The sequence below is a fragment of the Orussus abietinus genome, unplaced genomic scaffold, assembly GCF_000612105.2.
Source record: "Orussus abietinus isolate OABI.00-Male unplaced genomic scaffold, Oabi_2.0 scaffold24, whole genome shotgun sequence".
NCBI classification, from domain to species: Eukaryota; Metazoa; Arthropoda; class Insecta; order Hymenoptera; family Orussidae; genus Orussus; species Orussus abietinus.
In genome coordinates, this window is record NW_019394437.1 from 197,816 (window position 1) to 215,315 (window position 17,500).

At 49.9% G+C, this 17,500-nt stretch overlaps 1 protein-coding gene across 1 annotated transcript; it reads left to right on the forward strand.

The window, feature by feature from the left end:
• Nucleotides 1-15,175: 15,175 nt before the first annotated feature.
• LOC105701583 (protein atonal homolog 8-like) lies at nucleotides 15,176-15,886 on the forward strand. The gene has a single exon (XM_012428444.1). It carries the CDS (start codon nucleotides 15,176-15,178, stop codon nucleotides 15,884-15,886), a length of 711 nt encoding a protein of 236 aa, XP_012283867.1.
• Nucleotides 15,887-17,500: the final 1,614 nt, after the last annotated feature.

Here is a 17,500-nt window from a genome sequence, read left to right on the forward strand (position 1 = left end):
AATGCCTAGACGAGTGATCCGAATCTAGGGACGTTCGTCCTTGCCGGACGGAATGCCTCCACGGTGGCAGATTTAGGAGTAACGCCGTTGTTTTACAAGCTTTCCCTTTACGGTTGCATTGTCTTCGAGATGCAAGGACTGGCCGTCGTTTGTCTCCGGCGGGGACTCGTGGAAACACGGTGTAGCTCGTTATCCCGTGAAAATGCCGCCAAAAGGACCATTTGGCGTTTATCTCTCTGTGTTTATCTACTGCTCGCTGATATCACCGGGGTTGAAATAATGCGGCCGTGTCGATAGAACGATTTAATGTGCACGTATGAAACGGAGGAAAATCCGCGCGAGGTCGGTTCATCATCACCTATTACGCGCCGAGATGACGCCTTGATTAAAACAAATTAATATCCCTGGTAATTCGTCATTCATCCTTCTCGTCGTTTCGCTGTCATCGGCGTCAAAGAGTAACCCCCGGATATTAATCCAATCGAATTAACATGTATGATTGCATGAAATTGAGGAAATTTGGGTTTACCATGTCGACCGGATCCCGGGGTTCTCTGGCCGCGCCGGATGTGGCCACGGGAAGATGATTTCTCTCGATAGCCGCGAGATCGATTTCCGCGGGGAAGAGGTTCATGGCGTGGGCGGCGTCCCGAAAAGGAAAAAAGCCGAGGGGCCAAATTTGAAGATGAAAACCGATAGCGGCATAATCGCGTATAAACTGTCGGTCGGTCGTCGAATCCGGGGCCGCCCACATCCGGCATTATTCGGGCGTCAGAGAGATCGGTAGGTAAACGTTTGTTGGTTTTACTCCCATATACCACGAGGGCGCCGTTTTATCCGCGGGATCTGGACCTCTGTCGTAATTGGGCCGCCTCCATAAATCTCACGGCCCAATATCCGACAAAACGTGAAGTTTCCCTTGAACGGCGCGCGATTTTATTGGGATGGGGAGATCAACGCGGACTATTAAATGGGGGAAAAAAAAGATAAGGATTAAATTTAATTAGGACGTCTCCAGGACGCGGAGACGATTTCCCTGATCGGGATTTTCTGGGATGGTGAAACTACGCCGGAAGCCGTGTAGGCCTTTCCGGCCGGCGATTGTAAATCCAGAAATCGCCGTATGTCCGGGGGAAAAAATGGATTTCTCGCCGATGGAGTCGCGGCGGGGTTGTCGGGGGCCACGGTCGGATTAATGAAGCGCTCCTTAGTTTTCGGGCCGGAGGAGGTGCCAGAATGGATTCTGAAGAGTCACGACAGGATACGTCATGTGGGATACTTTTGTGGTCCATTCCAGGCCGTCCCGAGAGTCACCCGAACCGCCCACTCTCGGCGCGGAGTCCTTTGGGATTGTGCACCAACTGACTGCGATCCCGTTCCTCGCCCATCAAGGATCGAGGGATCAATGGCGAGGAGTAGCGTGAGATTTCCTGGACGTCCTCTGGGATCATTAATCTGGAAGCTGCGTGCCGGATGCGCCCCGGATCATCCCTCCCGAAGAGGGCTCGCGAGGACACTCTTCTCCCCGAAAGGGACGATTAAAAAAATCAACGAAAACAATGAAAATTTAATTTTCTTCGGTTTCGTGAATATGTTTTTTTTCTCATCAATTTCTCTGGATTATATCTAAAGAGCCGGGACCGTGTCCGTTAGAACATAGAAATTTCCCGCCGTTCATCCAATAATCGTTTTCGCTGATGAGTATCTCGAGGTACTCGGTTATACTTGCTCGATTCTTCGAGTACTCTGGCGTGAAGTAAAAATTGGAGCAGCTGTAGTCCTCGGCACGTGACCGCTCCTCGCAGTCGGGTTGCCTTCTTGTCACCGGTGACTTACCTTTTTCGGGAGGAGGACTCACGGTTTCGGGGTAGCAAGGAGGTAATAGGAGGGCGCGGGGCTCTCTAGAGGGAAGCCACCATATGGGGAGCATACGGCGAGCAGGCACTCGCTCCCTCAAGGGTTTAATCTACTGACAAACTACTGTCGAAAAAATCAGGTGGCTATTTGCGTCTTATCCCTCGCCCGGGCCGCCCTTATCCTTCCGCTTTCGAATTGTTTCCGCAAATCGAGTCCCCTCCAGGACGTCGCGCAAAATGCCCTCGAGGCGAGCGGAAGATCTCGGTGCTCCTTTCTGCGACCCGAAGTTCCTCGCGGAAACCTCTTTCGCGTCTAAAAGTCCCAGAAATACGATCGATGACCGTTCTTCGGTCATTAACGATAGGTCAGGCACCATCTTGAAACCACGGAAATGCGTTTCTTGCCCACTTTACATTCACGCCTCACGATCAGCTTTTTGCTCAACTTCCTCAGGAAGGGTAGGTCAGGGTTAAAGGAGGAACAATCCCCGAAAAAAGGCGGACTTCACTTTCAGCCGGTTTTTAATTATCTTTGTTTCTTCCGTGAGTCCTCCTCCTCGACTGCTTAGTTGAAAAAGACTGTAACAAATTCACGAAACACACGGCAGAAGTTTCTCTCGGACCCGGTGCACCTCATTTTTAAAAAGAGTAACAGCTAAACGTTATCTGCCATGCTTTGCTAAAAATCCAAATTTTTCTTCCCGTGCGTGTATAGTAAGCTTTGTTGACGTTTTTAAGTCAGAAAAAAAAAAATGAGTGGTATAAATCGATGCTCGAATCGACGTTTCGATTCTATGGGCGAGCGCGAGGAGTCGGAGAAAGAAACTCGATCGAGCGGTGGTTTTTTGAGTTTCGGCCTGGCGGATCTAGATTTCGGGGGCGATTACTCGGATTGGGCAAGCCCGGGTTAAATTCTCGTGCCGGTGGAATAACGAAAAGCGTAGAAACGTCGGGAGAGGAGCCAGAGGAGGACGGAGGCTCCCTCGCTTGCCAACTGTCCCAGGTGTAAGTCCCAGGGCCACGAGGCGTGTGGCTGGCGCGTGCTGCTCTCCCCGTGCCCTATCCCTGTTCCTGGTTCCCGGTTCCCGGTTCCTAGTTCTCGTCTCGTGTCTTCCATTCCCGCTGATCGTTGCTTCGGTTCGGTCACGCTTTCGGAGCACGCGAGTGCGGCCATTTGCAATGGTCGAGGGCCCAACGACTCCACCGTCCGGGGGTAGTTCACGGTATATCCCTCGAATCGCCACCTTTAAGGGGTATTTCTCGTTCCCCCGAATAATCCACAGAAAATAGAAAATTCTTCTTAAAATCAGTGCCAAAAATTACACTCCTAGGTGATAGTGACGATTTTTTGGCGGGGTAGTTCGGGGGTAGTTCACGGTATATCCCTCGAATCGCCACCTTTCAGGGGTATTTCTCGTTTCCTCGGAATGATTAATATAAAATAGAAAATTCTTCTTAAAATCAATGCCAAAAATTGCACTCCTAGGTGATAGTGACGATTTTTTGGCGGGGTAGTTCACGGTAAATTCCTCGAAATGAAATGAAATTATCGGGCCCCCCTTACACTATTGAATCAACCCTTAAATTCACAAATCTACAGATTTCGCCGAGCGAGGATTTTTCAGGGAAAGGGAACGCGGAATTGCAGGTTGGTAACGGGGAATCGTTGTCCCCTGCAAATCCGCAGGGGGGTTCCAGTACCCGAGGTGTCCCGTGGTACGCGCGTCGCATTAAACGCGATAAGTATAGGTATGTGCGAATATTATGGTCACGGGGCGTGTGGTCAGCGCGTGTTGCGAGCTCCCTTAATGCCTGCTATTTTCCCTCTTCGCGTTGCCACTGGCCGCCGGTCACGCATTGCGCTCGCGCGTGCCCTTTTAATTCCCACTTTCCTGTGCTTTTCCCCCCTCGTTTAACGAGGCGTGCCTCCTCGCTTCTTTACCAAAAGTCAACGCCGAGAGATGCCAAAAAATGCATCGAAACGTTGACGAAGCCAACGTCAATACCATAAATCGGTGGCGCGAGCTTCGGATCTGACACTTCCACGTTAAAAGAAAGTATCATTAATTATTCTTATTTACGATTGATCATATCCCTTTGCGAATTGCACTTGCGCGTTAAAACGGTCATGCACCTTAAAAATGACGATCAACCATCACATGATGAAAAAGGAGGAGAGACGACCTCGTGGGTAAACGCAGGTCGATTTCGTCTCCGTGAAAGGTTGTTCAATTAGATGTAATTTGATTTGATGTGATTTGAAGTGGCAAAAAAAATGTGTATCACGTCCTTCCAGGAGGATCCGTAAAATTGAATATCAGCGCAGACTGGGCGGTCCTCTCGAAAAGGCAATCTCGAGGAGAGGAGCGCGTGCTCCTCTCATCGCCTGCGCCACGGAATAGGGACACTGTCGTCGATTTTTCGATGCCGAAGCATTGGAATCGGGTCTAGGCAATTTCTTGGCGGTGTCGGTAGCGGTTAGCGTGCGAAAAACAAAAGGGAGGAATTAGGCCTAAAGGCGGTCGGCTTCTCGGCGAGGCCAATTATGGAAATGCAAGCCCACGTGGAGAGTCGGAGCCGCTCTCTTGGGCACGCTTCGTGCCAACCCGGTTAACGCGATCCTCGTGCAGACAAATACCCGGTCAATGGGCTATGGATTAATTATCGATTTCCTCGACATGCGTGTCTTCCCCGGGCGATATTTTAATATGAATAGCCGCGCCGGGCCCCCTAGACCACCGCTCGATCTAATTATGCTAATGCGCTTTGTAACCCACCGCCGGAATACGGAGCAAGGCTTGACACGTGAAAATCTGCTTGGCGATAATCGCGCCGAGGTGTGATATCGAGACCTCCGGGGGAAACAATTAAATGGATCGCCTATAGAATTGGAGTCCTTGGAGTCGCACCCAAGTTGGACCCCTTTTTGTAATTTCCCATTTGTATCGTTTGACCCAGTGATAACGGACTAAGGATTTGCAATCACCGAAGTTCAGAAAAACCGAGTCCCCTTTCCTCCTTCTTTATTGGCGCTCGTAATAACTGTATGCAAATCTCTCGGCGAGTAAAATTGAAGAAACCGGACACACTCGCTGCGCTTCCTTCGAGGCTCGTCTAATCGACGTAACCGGCGGTTCGCTGTAATCATACCGAAATTACAACCCATATACGACGTTACGTAGGGTTAACGACGTCGTATCGTTATTCTCTCCCACGATCGACGCCGCGACGCCGGGTAGCCTGGGAATGATTCCCGTTTAAAGTCCGACGTCTCGTGCGTATTCCCCTATCACGTAATACCGTAATAGGACGATAAGGACTGCGTAATCGATCGCGAGTCGATGCCTCGAGATCTCCCTCGGTTAACGGCGTCGCAACAATAAGTACACCCTAAGTGCGAAGCATGTTCCATGGTGTCGATTACGAGTGTGTTCCCGCACTCGGCACGTGCGAGTAAACCGGAAGACTCGGAAATATGTACTCGACCTCGTTACTCCTTGAAGTCTCATTAATGCCGAAACAAAACGAAACCGCGAAAATAATGGGGATATTAATATATTATTACGTATATTTTTGTAATATCGAATAAGTCCTTTAAATCCTATAGTTCCTTCTAGCCATCAATGTGAACAATCAATTTTCTTGAAATTCTTATCTTTCTTAAATTTATTCAATTTCAAAGAGTCCTTTAGCTCAGCCCATGCTTGTCATGCCACGTAGTTATTAAATAACGTAACTCGAGGTCGGGGGTGCAAAAGGTGCATGTCAATCGCTAATGCGAGTGCGTATGATGCGCGATTAGGAATGACGCGTCATTTTCTATCATTTGATGTGACAGCTTCGGTGATAAGCGCCTCCGATGCCGCGAAGAGCCTTTGATAAGGAGACGCCTTGTCATCCCGGGGGATCTCGGAGGAGAATCGCAGTCCCGTTCGCGAATCTTGCTTTTCCCGTCACGATGAATCTATTCAAGTTCTTCGCGAATGAGTTTTATGAATTACCGTTTATCAGCCTCGAGATGCGCGGAGCCGCGCTGATAAGATGCTCCCTTCCTCTGTCACGAGAGAGAAATTGATTTTTCTCTCTCGAATCTCAAGAGCCAAAGGATTACTCTAAAATTGTTTTCCTCGATCACGGGGGTCCGAAGAAAAGCGTGATATTTTTTATTAGGCTCTAGCTGTGAATATTAATTTTTAAATGATTTTTTTTTCCTTCTCAAGGTCCTCTCGATCTTTCCCTGATCGATGGGCATTCTTGGCGCTTCGACGCGTGCTCCTCTTGCTTATTTCGCGTTAAAACTCTCCCGTAATAACTGTACATTACCTACGAAGACTCCTTATGCATTCTCGTTAGAGGATAACTACGAGAGGATAACTGTATGCACCGAAGAGGAAGTGCAAGGGATAACTCCGAGTGCAGTGACCCGTGCTCTTCGTAAGCCGCTTACGAGTAGGTTTTAAGGTGCACCACTGATCCGTTTCGCCGGTACGTCGCGTTAATTTCAGGTAGTAAAATCCCATGGTACATGGTGTAACTGGCTGGACGAAGTATTCGGTTACGGGGCCCGAATTCGGGAAAAGAAGGGTCCCATCTTCGGTGTCCCGGCGATATCGAGTTATCGCGCCAATTCGAAAAAACGAGGAGGGGCAATTACCTCCCGCTAATTAAATGCACCGCGAATAATTAAATCCGCGACAGACCTTCAAGAGATTTATATGAATGTTTTTGACGGGGTTCATTTTTTTTCTCGAAATTATCGCCTCAATTTCGAGGAGAAACAAAAAAAATAATAAAGGCCAGAGTGGAGGGGCGATTATTCCTGGCCTGTTTCCATTTCTATGGGGATCTCGACATCGGCGGTTTCTCTCTGTGTTTCTGGGGTGTCTTTCGGGTCGGTCCCGTTTTTTTTCTTCTTTTTTCAAAAGTATTGTCCGCAAAGGAGATGCCCTGCCGCGATCCGCCATTGTTGCGGTGTTCTTTGCCGATTGTTCCTCGCGTTGTTTCACCGGGCGATGATAGTTGTTACAAATTGTTTCGAAATCCCGCGGGGTCTTCGGGCGAGCAGAATTTCTTCCGAAAAGGGGAGCGGTTTTTCCGAAATTTCCGCGGCCTGCTTTAAGACTCGTTTAGGTCGCTCGATTGCATCCGTGTTTTCCGAATTTTTGGGAGCAGAGGGTTAATCTCGAAATGGGGTTTTATGGGTTTCGGTGGAATGGAAACGATGGGGTTAGGCTGTTCCTCTGGGATTAGGGGATACTTTGGGTTAGACCCTTTTCCATTTTCTGAACATCCAGATCGTGGTTTATTTCAAATGCCAGCACCGAAAACTTGGCTAAAATAAATCCTTATAAATAATAAACTGCGAGTACAGAATCCGCGATTCTTGTAAATGGATAGTTCAATTTATAATCTCTCGTCACCGAGACTCCGAAGAAACCTCCTCCAGGTCGTGCAGAATTTTGTAAAAAAAAAAAAAAAATGAATTCCGAAAATCGATTCCCTTCTCTCCTGGCTGGTCGATTCAGGCTGCCGAAGCCGCGAGCGATCATCTCGGAATTTCCGGCCCGAAATTCCTCTTCCGATTCCCTTTTGATTTATTTCTGGGCTTAATAAAGCGCACCGGCATAAGCAATGCACCTCCGAGGGGGGAAAAAGGAAGGGAAAGAGAATCGAGGGGCCATCCGACGTGGGAAAAGTGCAAGGCTCCCTCAGAAAGGCGATATCATGAATCGCTCGAAAAAATAACGAAACGGAAAACGTACCTCTTCCAGGGGGGACCACACAGGAAGCCCACCCCCATTAAGTTTTGCATACGAGTTCGCGAACAATCATTGGTAATACTATATTCAATTTTTAAATTGAATATTAAACAGCATCCCATTGAGTGAGTACTGTGCATCTTGTACGTCTCGATGGGTCGATGGGCAACAAGAAGAGAATCTCGAGGGGCATCCCCCCTGATTATCGCCGAATTAAGACGGCCCCGATACCCGTCGCCGTGCTTTTATTTTTTATGGAGAAAGCTCCTTTGACGACGGGTGCGGATACGCGGATTTCTCGTCCACGGCGGAACCGCGCACCGGATAGATGTCGAATTTGCCTCCCTGATTTATGCTAATTCGTCGACCTACCCTTCGAGTTGCCCACTAAAGCGCTCTCCATTAGGCTTAAGTTAATTGTGACGACCCACGGTGTGGTCTGGCCAGTATTTTACGACGCGTTCTGTCCGCGATCATTTTTGAATTTCAAATCGACCGCTCTCTCACGAGTGGTCGCCGCCTTCTTTCTCGAATTTGGGACGAAGAGATTCTACGTCTTGGAATGTGCTCGTTGACATCCATGCAGCCGCGGGAAATCAGGGCTTTTAATGCTGGAAATCATTCAATCGGGAAATTAAGACGGCATAAAATGGTTATCGGGAAATTATTTCAGGATTTTCAAGCCTTTCCGAGATCATTTGGAGAACTTTTGGAGAACTTTTGGGGACCTTTGGGGAACGCGCCGCGTGTGGCAATTGAGACCATCAGGGGGAACGAAGTCTGGGGAAAGTTTAGGCTAAAACAAACAGCCCGCCCCGAGTTGCGGCCGCCTTGTAATGACGCGTCTGACCAACGCCGGATGGATAATCGTTTAACCGGCCTCTCGGGCCCCAAAGCCGTCTCGCTACTTCTGCAATCCCAGAAACTAACGAGCCAAGCTGGTTCCTCCGAACCGGACCGAAGGAGAGTCTTCAGCTCTGGTGCACTCGGTCCTCTGTAATCTGTCGCGGCTCGTAAACCTCCCCCGAGAACCTCCGTGTTTGCGGGAATCTTTATTCGGACTAATTAAAGGTGTTGACGCCGGTAGGGGACCCGGATGAAGCCATGAGCCGCCATCTTGGTTCGTGAGACGAGACTTTGAAAAGTCCCTTTCTGCGTTGATAACAAAATCCGCAATAATTATAGAATTTTTATACAATCTTCTGCACGTGTATATATTTCCTGTCTATGTCCACGTGCTTCGGCGGGACGTATAATTTCGAAATCTCCGAGAAATTGATCTCGGAGGCGGGTAAAAGGAGATCGAGCCGAGCCTTGAAATGCAGGTTGTACGGTGTCATTTTCGATTTTATTGCGCTGTATTTTGGGGAAACGCTCTCGGCGTCAGGTGATTCCGAGCGTGTTACAGATTTATTTGTTTTGTCCGTATGTAGTCGCCTCGGAACGTGTCATTTGGGGGTCCCATTTGTCCCGAAAGAGACGACTTTATTTGGGGAGGCGTCAATTTGGGTTCCGTTCCAGGATACAGTCTGGAGGAGGCATACAAGACAAAAAAAATCCTTTTCCGAGATCGATAGCGATTTTTAGTCCTTACGATGTGAAAGTGGCGTCAAAGAGGTCTCATTTATGAAGCTTTTCTCCGAACTGGGACATAATCGTTTAAAAACCATATTACATGAATATGGAGGCTGCAAAGAATGTCCTAACACCGATGGAATTTCAATTAAAAAAAAATTGACTTATGGAGATTTTTAAAATCGTATAAAAATGAAATCTGACAGGTGTCAGGACATTTGTTGTGGCTTTAATATTCACGTTGTAAAGAGACGATTTGATGTATCCACTTCGGAAAAATGTTCCTCGCATGCCGCTTTCACATCCCCTTAAGACTTTCTCCAGAAGTTTGCCGGTCTTTTGGCGCTTCTTCTGCTGTTTTAAGGATTTTCCGAGGGTGGAGGGTTTCCTTCTCTCCTGTTATCGCGCCGCTTTATCGCCTCCGGGTGGCCGATCGAGATTTACACGACAGTGGGCTGGTCGCGATGACTCTTTTCTCTTCGAGTGCTCGTTAAGTCGAGCAAAAGTCGAGGGCCGTGGCGGAGGTTCGGCTTTGAGGATGTCGTAAAGACCGACCGAAAAAATCTCGAGGGCAAAGTGCGACCTTACACCCTCTTGTCGGTCCGAAAGCCTTTTGACAGTGCCGACAGGACGATCCGCCGAACGGGTCGACATTATCCAGCGACGCTCCCATATGGGGAAAGCGTTCCGCTTTCCTGGGAGAAAAGTGTCCTCGAACGAGGAAACATCGTCGAACGAACGACTACACTTTTTTTTTTTTCGCCGTGTTTTTGGAGATACGAGAATGCAGAAACGAGTTAATTTTCCGAACTCGCCGCTAAAATTTAATTCCTGCGCGAAGGTATCCCAAGTAACCCGATAATTCGATAATGGTTTTCCGGGAAAACTCGCGAAGCCTGCCTTCCTTTTTAATGGTTTCCGCGTATAGGCCGCGTGGCGTAAAGTCGGCTTCTGCAATTTCCCTTTTCCCTTTTCCATCCGGGTCAGATTTTCTCCTTTCGCGGGGGGATGCGTAATCGTGTAATTGCGCGTTGCCGGGAAAAGGAAAAATCGGAACGAGAGCGGCGGCCATTAATCGGCGCGCCTCGCCTGTGCAGGCGGCGCGCGTCGAACTCTCCGGGAATTGAGATCTATCCAAGGGTGAGACAAATCGCGCGGATCGCGCCTTGAGAAAAGACGCGCAGCCTTGATTCATGGCCGCGGCTTTGCGTATAAACCATGGCGTTTAAAATCACATAATTCGTGGGATTCTTTGTGGGGGAGACCCCATGCGGAGGATCACCCATGGCGAGGCCGGTGTGGGATTTCTCACGCGAGCTCCGGACGCTTTGATCTCGGCGTTGCGTATATCGCGCCTCATTTTCGTTTTTCGCTTTCCCCGGTTTCTTCCGAAATTCTCCTATAGTCTATTCGAAGATTTTAATTCATCCATTTTAAGGCCGGTGTGGGATCTCTTACGCTTTGATCTCGGCGTTGCGTATATCGCGACTCCTCTTTGTTTTTCGGTTTCCCCGCGTTTCCGAAATTCTCCAACAGTCTGTCCGAGGATTTTGATACGTATTTACGGGCATAAAGGAGGCCCTGAATAATTTCGGGGCCCTCCCTCCCGTCTCGGAACCCGGATCGAAAACACCGTGGGAGTGAGAGAGTCATGTTACGGGTCGACCGGTGCCTAACCGAGTGCGAACGAGTGCGAATGTGTCCCGGAGGGTCCGACACTCTTCCCACACCGACGAACTTGGTCACGGGGCCACAAAGAAAGTGGTCGAATTTTATTTCGTGTACTATTTGGGTGTACTTTCAAACTCGGCTATGGGGTCGCAATGGAAATTTTTAAAAGCGAGATAATGTTTCTTGTACATTGATCGAGGACACGTAGGTACTCATAAATGTAAGGTGGACGCGTTTCCTCGATCGCGGGTGGTTCCTGTCGTCGATAGTTATTAATTATGGATTTTCAGGGACCCCCCGGGGCAGAGGGCGGGTCTGTCTTTCCGAGTGGAGTCGTCCTCACGTCTCTATCCGCGAATGCATATATTCATGCGGCGCAAGGGGCCATCTTGGAGCCAGCCTCCTCCTCGGTGAGTTCCATAAATAATCTCTAGTTGCCGGGTAACATGTTATTTGCCACCGAGCTCCACAAATGAGTTCACTTTGTATTTAATTATTCGGCTCACGCCCAGGGCGTATCCCGGGGGATCCAGGTTGGCCGCCCTGAAGGACTCTTTCCCGGGGGGGCTCGAAGGCCACTTCGCGAACTCGAGGGCCCCAAATTCGGATTCTTCTAGGATAGGCGGGCATCGTTGCCCTAATTGCTAGTTTCCCTGCATTACCGCTCCCCAACGAGACGTAATGGATGAAACCAATCAATTCTTCGAGCCATCGGAGGCTCCTCGGCTCCGGTCGGTCCCTGGGAGGGAGGAATGTCAGTTGCTTCCTAGGTCCACGAGGAACCCCGCGTTTTTTGGCCCTTTTGTTTTTTTTTTTCATTCACATTTAATAGCTCGTTACAACCTACTAAAAATTGCACCGCCAGATTTTATTTATGGGTAAATTTTAGAGACACCGTGGAACGATTTTTCCTCTAAGGAAAGGCTTGAAAAAAATGGCCTGGGGATATTTTCAGCCCTTTAACGAGGTTCCCTCCCTCTTCACAATCGATATCCTTTAACGGGTTGGCCACAGGTTAACAACGCAAGTTTCTCCACCTTCGGGAAGGGTCGGATTTTTTCCTGCGGATCTCGACAAACTTCCTGCTTCGGGGATGAAACAAACCCGGAGGGTTTAAAACGAATTACAGGGTGTCGCTCGGTAATGGCCGGCGTTTAATATCGCTACCAGAAAACGTCAGGGTCGTCGTTGACGAGACAATGTAGCCGTCCATCATCTCGGTGGGCCAAACCTCGAATATTCGTCGATCGCTACCGACAGACAATCGCTTCTTCAGGTCCATAACGATCCGTTTCGCCGAGTGTTCTCTCGCGTTCCCGGTGCTTATTAAAATAGACGAGGGTCTCGAAAGGGCCGATATAATTCCCTTCGCGAAATGGTACCTTTCCTACCCAGATACACCCGAAACGATTTCCCTCCCATTCGCGAGAACTCGAAACGAGGCGAAACTCACTCCGAAATTGTTCTCGAGGTGGATATTAGATACTTGGGTTTAATAATTATTCGCTGAATTGGCGAAATATCCCTTCGATCCGTGGTAGGTCGAGAAAGTGAGGAAAAGGCACCCGATTAAAATACGAGGATGAGGATCCTTCTCTTCGGGGAATATTCCCAAGAAAATGCTTTCCCTTGCGGGAAGAGGGACCGGAGGGCGGGACGCCCTTTCCCTCGGGAAAGGAGAGTCCTTAAGGGATCGGCTTTGGGCCACGGATTATCGTTCTGCTACTTAGGAGGAGGTTTTTGGGCCGAGTGATCGCGAAATCCAAGCCGGCCCCGTGAGGGGAATGACAGAGATCGGGTTGCACCTCGGGGACCACCGTCGCGCTCACCGCAAACTTTATCCTCCCTGTTTTCGCTAATTGAGCGAGTAAAGATGTAACTGGACCTTACACCCTTGAGGTATTTGCACCCTTTTTGCAGATACTATCTGGTCCTCTTTCGACGGTCCAGGCGCGCGCACCTTCGGGATCCACCGAAAGCTCTGCATCTGCTCGGAAACTCATTTCTAGGGCCTTTCGATAAAATTGTGGGATATACGTTGAGAAATGATATAAAGTCGTTGACAGCTCGGTACCATTCGAAGAAATATTTCTTTCGGTCGAATGCTTGTTCGTTCTCCGCAAGAGATACGAGGGAATTTCTTTTGTCGAGCCGTGCGATAAGTATAAGACATTTTCTGTCGATCATCGGGCTTAAGCTTCCCCGGGAATTTTCCGGGACTCCTAGGGACCCTAGGCGCCTTTTTCGGGAGCGGCTAGAGCCCAGTTTTCGGGCCGAGATGATTTGGCGGTCATTAGCGAAATAGGGTAGACGCGCGTGCCGCCCAGAAATGCTACTAACTTTTCTCCCCTCTGGAGGATCGGCCGGGACGCACAATGGCGGCAATAATGAGCGCCTACGGGCCCTGGCCTCGAGATGCACATTGTATCCAACTATTACCGCACAAAGGCGATGCCGGACATAATGGACTTCAAGGAATCTTTCTGGATCCGGAGTTATCACGTATGGTAATTGGGTGCCCGGCGCCCCGAAGAGCGATAGATAGAAGACCCCGAAGTCGTCTCGCCTCCTGGGCACGGGTCGGCCTAAGTAGAGCATCCCCTGATGACCCGAGGGCAAAAGTTGAACGATTTCGATCGTTTGCCTCATTGACTGCACCTCTTTTCTCTACTTAGAGATTAAGGCGGCGGGAAAGTCGCGTGCAAAAAAAATGATTTCCACGGGGGGTTATTCGAGGGGAAATCGGTGGAAACGATTTCCTTTGATTTATTATGATAAACAGCAATGCGTAATGTAACAGGTGACGCTCGGCCTTGAAATCGTGACAACGTTCTCCACGTGACTTCGAGCACTAAAATCCATGATCTTCTAAGTGAATAATTCCTCGATCGATTCCGTTGATTAATTTCAAGGTAAACGGGGGTTGGTGGGCCCAGGACGAACCGTGAGCATTTGTCATAATAATGATCGGCAGGATTCCACGGGAGGGGAGGACCTTTTCCGTTGAAATCCAAACATGCCGAATGCTTCCTGGCAACCCTTGCTATTCCTGCGACGAGAGTTCGCCCTCTCGTCCTCCTTCGTGAGTGTTAGCTTTTCCCCTATCTCTCTTTCCGAGATGCGTCCACGAATTCGTCCTGGAACTGCAAGATAAGAATGAAAATAATTCACCCGAGGATCAATATTTTCCTGGACAAGGGATGCGTCCTCGGTGAAAGACTCGTAACGAGTCCACTCGAATAAAATCGTCTTGGAATCTAAGACACTAGATGATGCGTCTTTATCCCTGATTCTGATATAAGACGTCGAAGCATCACATATTCTACTATTATTTATATATCATCGTGATAAGACATTTATTAAATATTTTACATCCCGGTCGTAAGTCCAATACGGCAAAATTTAAACGAGCGAAATTTGGAACTGGTTCATATATTTACATTGCACGAGTACGTACGAAATTGGGAAATTATCAACAATCCAATTATTCTATAAATACGTCGCCTTTGTATCGCCATAAATCGTAAGAAGTTACACTTTTAAGTGAAGATCGAGTATAATTTCCCAGGAAATCCCGTCAATCATCTAACTTAATTATTATATAATAATTTCGTCAATCCCCTGACTTAGCGTATATCCAACTCCACATCCCCATAAATGGTATAAGGTTACAAGCACTCAACAGTGTATCTCAAGTTTCCTGGGCAGGTGTGACGAATTCTGCGCGTAGACCTACTCCGTACGGCGAGCTCGGAGACGTTTCTCGAGTCGCGAGAGGGTGTAGGAGGTCGCGAGAGGGTGTAGGAGGTCGCAAGAGGGTGGTTCCACCCTGCTCGGCGGGTTCGAGAAGGCACGTATAATGGGCAGTTGGGCATGGGTCAGGCGGCACGTAGAGGCGCCGGGCCACCTGTTGCAGCGCTGGGATGGGCGGCCCGGAGCAGCGCGGAGGGGGGTGGAGGCTCCCCATTGGTGGCGGGGCACGTGCTGCGGAGGGTGCCCTGCTCCCCGAACGCATAAATACCCCCGGCGCGGCCAGCCGGCGTCAGAACCTCTCGGACGTCGAGGGCGAGCGCGCAGCATCCCGAGAGACGTCGAGGCCAGGTCACCTGCGACGGTCGAAAAGTTGATCGGTGGCAAAAGTGGGAGAAGAGAAGATATATATATATATATATTATACATATTGTATGCGATATATATATACTTTATATATATTTCGTATTTGCATAAGATATACATTCGGTGTATAGAAGTTGGGGGGTGGTGGGCGAAGGTCCGGAGGCTGTTCAGGGGAGTGCTCCCTGGGTGGTGCGAGGCATGGAGCTGCAGGAGATGTTCCGCTACGGATACCTGTTCCCGCCGCAGGAGGACGCCGCGCCGACCTACTTGGAGCTGCCGAGCTACCCGTACCTGAAGGAGAAGGGTGGATTGCCCCCGGTGAGCACCCTGGCGGTGCCGCAGTGCGCGGTCTACGACAACAACAGCGACGGCTGGCACACGCCGAGTCCAGCAGCCAGTTTGCGATCCATCAGCCCCGCGACGACCTCGGCGTCCTCGGAGTCGGAGAGCGGCGCCACCCTCGCGACCTCCGGGCAGACCTCCACCTCCGGGTCCCAGCAGCCCGGGAAAAGGTGCAGGACCCTCCTGGTCGCGGCCTCTAGGACCACCTCCGCTCCTACCCTGCCTCAGGTCACGGCCTTGCCGGAGAAGGTGCAGCCGTCTCGAAGAGTCGACGCCTCCATGTCGGATGGGGGAATGGACCCCGAGGAGAGCGACCTCCAGGAGAGCGAGGGCGAGCAGGAGAGCGAGCCCAGGAGGCGCGGAAAGTTCGTCAGCTCCACCGTCGTCCGGAAACGCAGGCTCGCCGCCAACGCCAGGGAGAGGCGCAGGATGCAGAACCTCAACAAGGCGTTTGATAGACTCAGGGCGTATTTGCCGTCCCTTGGGAATGATCGGCAACTTTCTAAGTACGAGACCCTGCAGATGGCTCAGTCCTACATCACTGCGCTGTACGATCTCCTGCAGTGACCGCAGCGACCCCGAAGACGGTGGATATGGGTGGTTGTCGGGACCTAGACTGCCGCCCTGGTCCTCGTTGGAGAACCTTGGATCTGACTTTCACGGTCTTGAGATCTCGCGACCGATGACTTTCGTCGGCTGCACCGGTGCCAGGAAGCATAGGGTCACCGCCATGCCAAGGAGAGGTGCAGGATGCACGACTTACGCGATCTCCTCCAGTGACCCCGAAGACGTTGGACTTGGACGGTCCATCGGGTGGCGGTCGAGGCCTGACCTTCTAACCTGGTCCTGACTGGAGAACTTTGAACCAATTTCCGCGTTCTGCGGATTATGGGAGTGAGATCAAGCCGTGGCTTTGTTCGTCAACAGAGGGTCCAGACCAATGTCACGACGCGAAGAATTCCTCCAGAGTGGGGATCCTGAAAATTGAAAAATGGATATGGATGGTCCACCGTGCTTGGAGTGCGACTTTCGAGGCCTGACTATCCTCTAAGTGACATTTCCTGGCATCGAGGGACGTCTTCGTCGTCGATACTCCATTGGAACCGTTGACGATCTCTAATGATCACCAGGTCCAAGGTGTTCCCCAGGGTTCTCCAGACCTCCATGGCCACACACGGTCGATTGACTTCCACTGTACATAGCGGTAACTCCTAAGGTCTCCACTGTGATACAACAATACACCTGAAATATCGTAACGTTAGCTTAAGCCCTCGTATTGTCTTCTCTATTTTTATATTGGAGCAACTCGGGATGAGAGATTTATGTACATACTCGTGTGCACCTGCGTATATTTTTCTAAGACTTTTTGTACATAGGGACGTCTGTAGATTTTGTACGATACCGTATAAGGAGTGTATTATAGCGGGAGGATTACTTTAAGGCCGTGTGCAAGTATTTATATAGACGAGCGACTTGGCGACCCGCAAGAGACTGACGCGCATTTCTTTTCTGAATGGCATTAATAAAAATACATTCCTTAATTCGTAGACACTCGGACATCGATTTGTATCGTCGTAGAGTCTTTAATCGGTTCCTTTTTCCTCTTCGCATGTGGCGCACGGCGGATTAAGTCCGTTGCGTAATCATTTCCTTGGGGGAATCGACGCAGACCCCGAACCCTTGATGACCACCTTGAAGAGCACTCTTCGTCTTCGGGATCGCTTTCCCCGGAAGGTTTCCCGCGATCGGGCACCGTCGAGGACGAATACCGAGGTAAATTGGAATCCAGTGCCCTCGAATTTTCGGGCCCATAAGTGCCCAACGTCCCGATGGACCAGGAGAGCCGGTCCATCCCCGAAGACCGTCATTAGCGCCGTCAATAACCCCAGGAGTGGGTAACTAGCAACACGATTCCTCGTATAGACTCGATAGTTACCGAAGTGACTTTCTACTTTCGCCAGCCTGGATTTCCGTGGATGTCCGAGAATCGAGTCATCCCTTCGCGCAACCAACGGCCACGATGATTCCTGGCGCGCTCTGGAGAACTTTTCCTCCGGGAAGAGCGGAAACATTTTCAACGGAGTCTTTGATAGAAAGCCGTGATCAACTTTGCAAACGAACGGAAAGGGACTTTTGACCTATGGAGACCGAAAATCGGGTCCCGAGGGGGATAGATGGTGC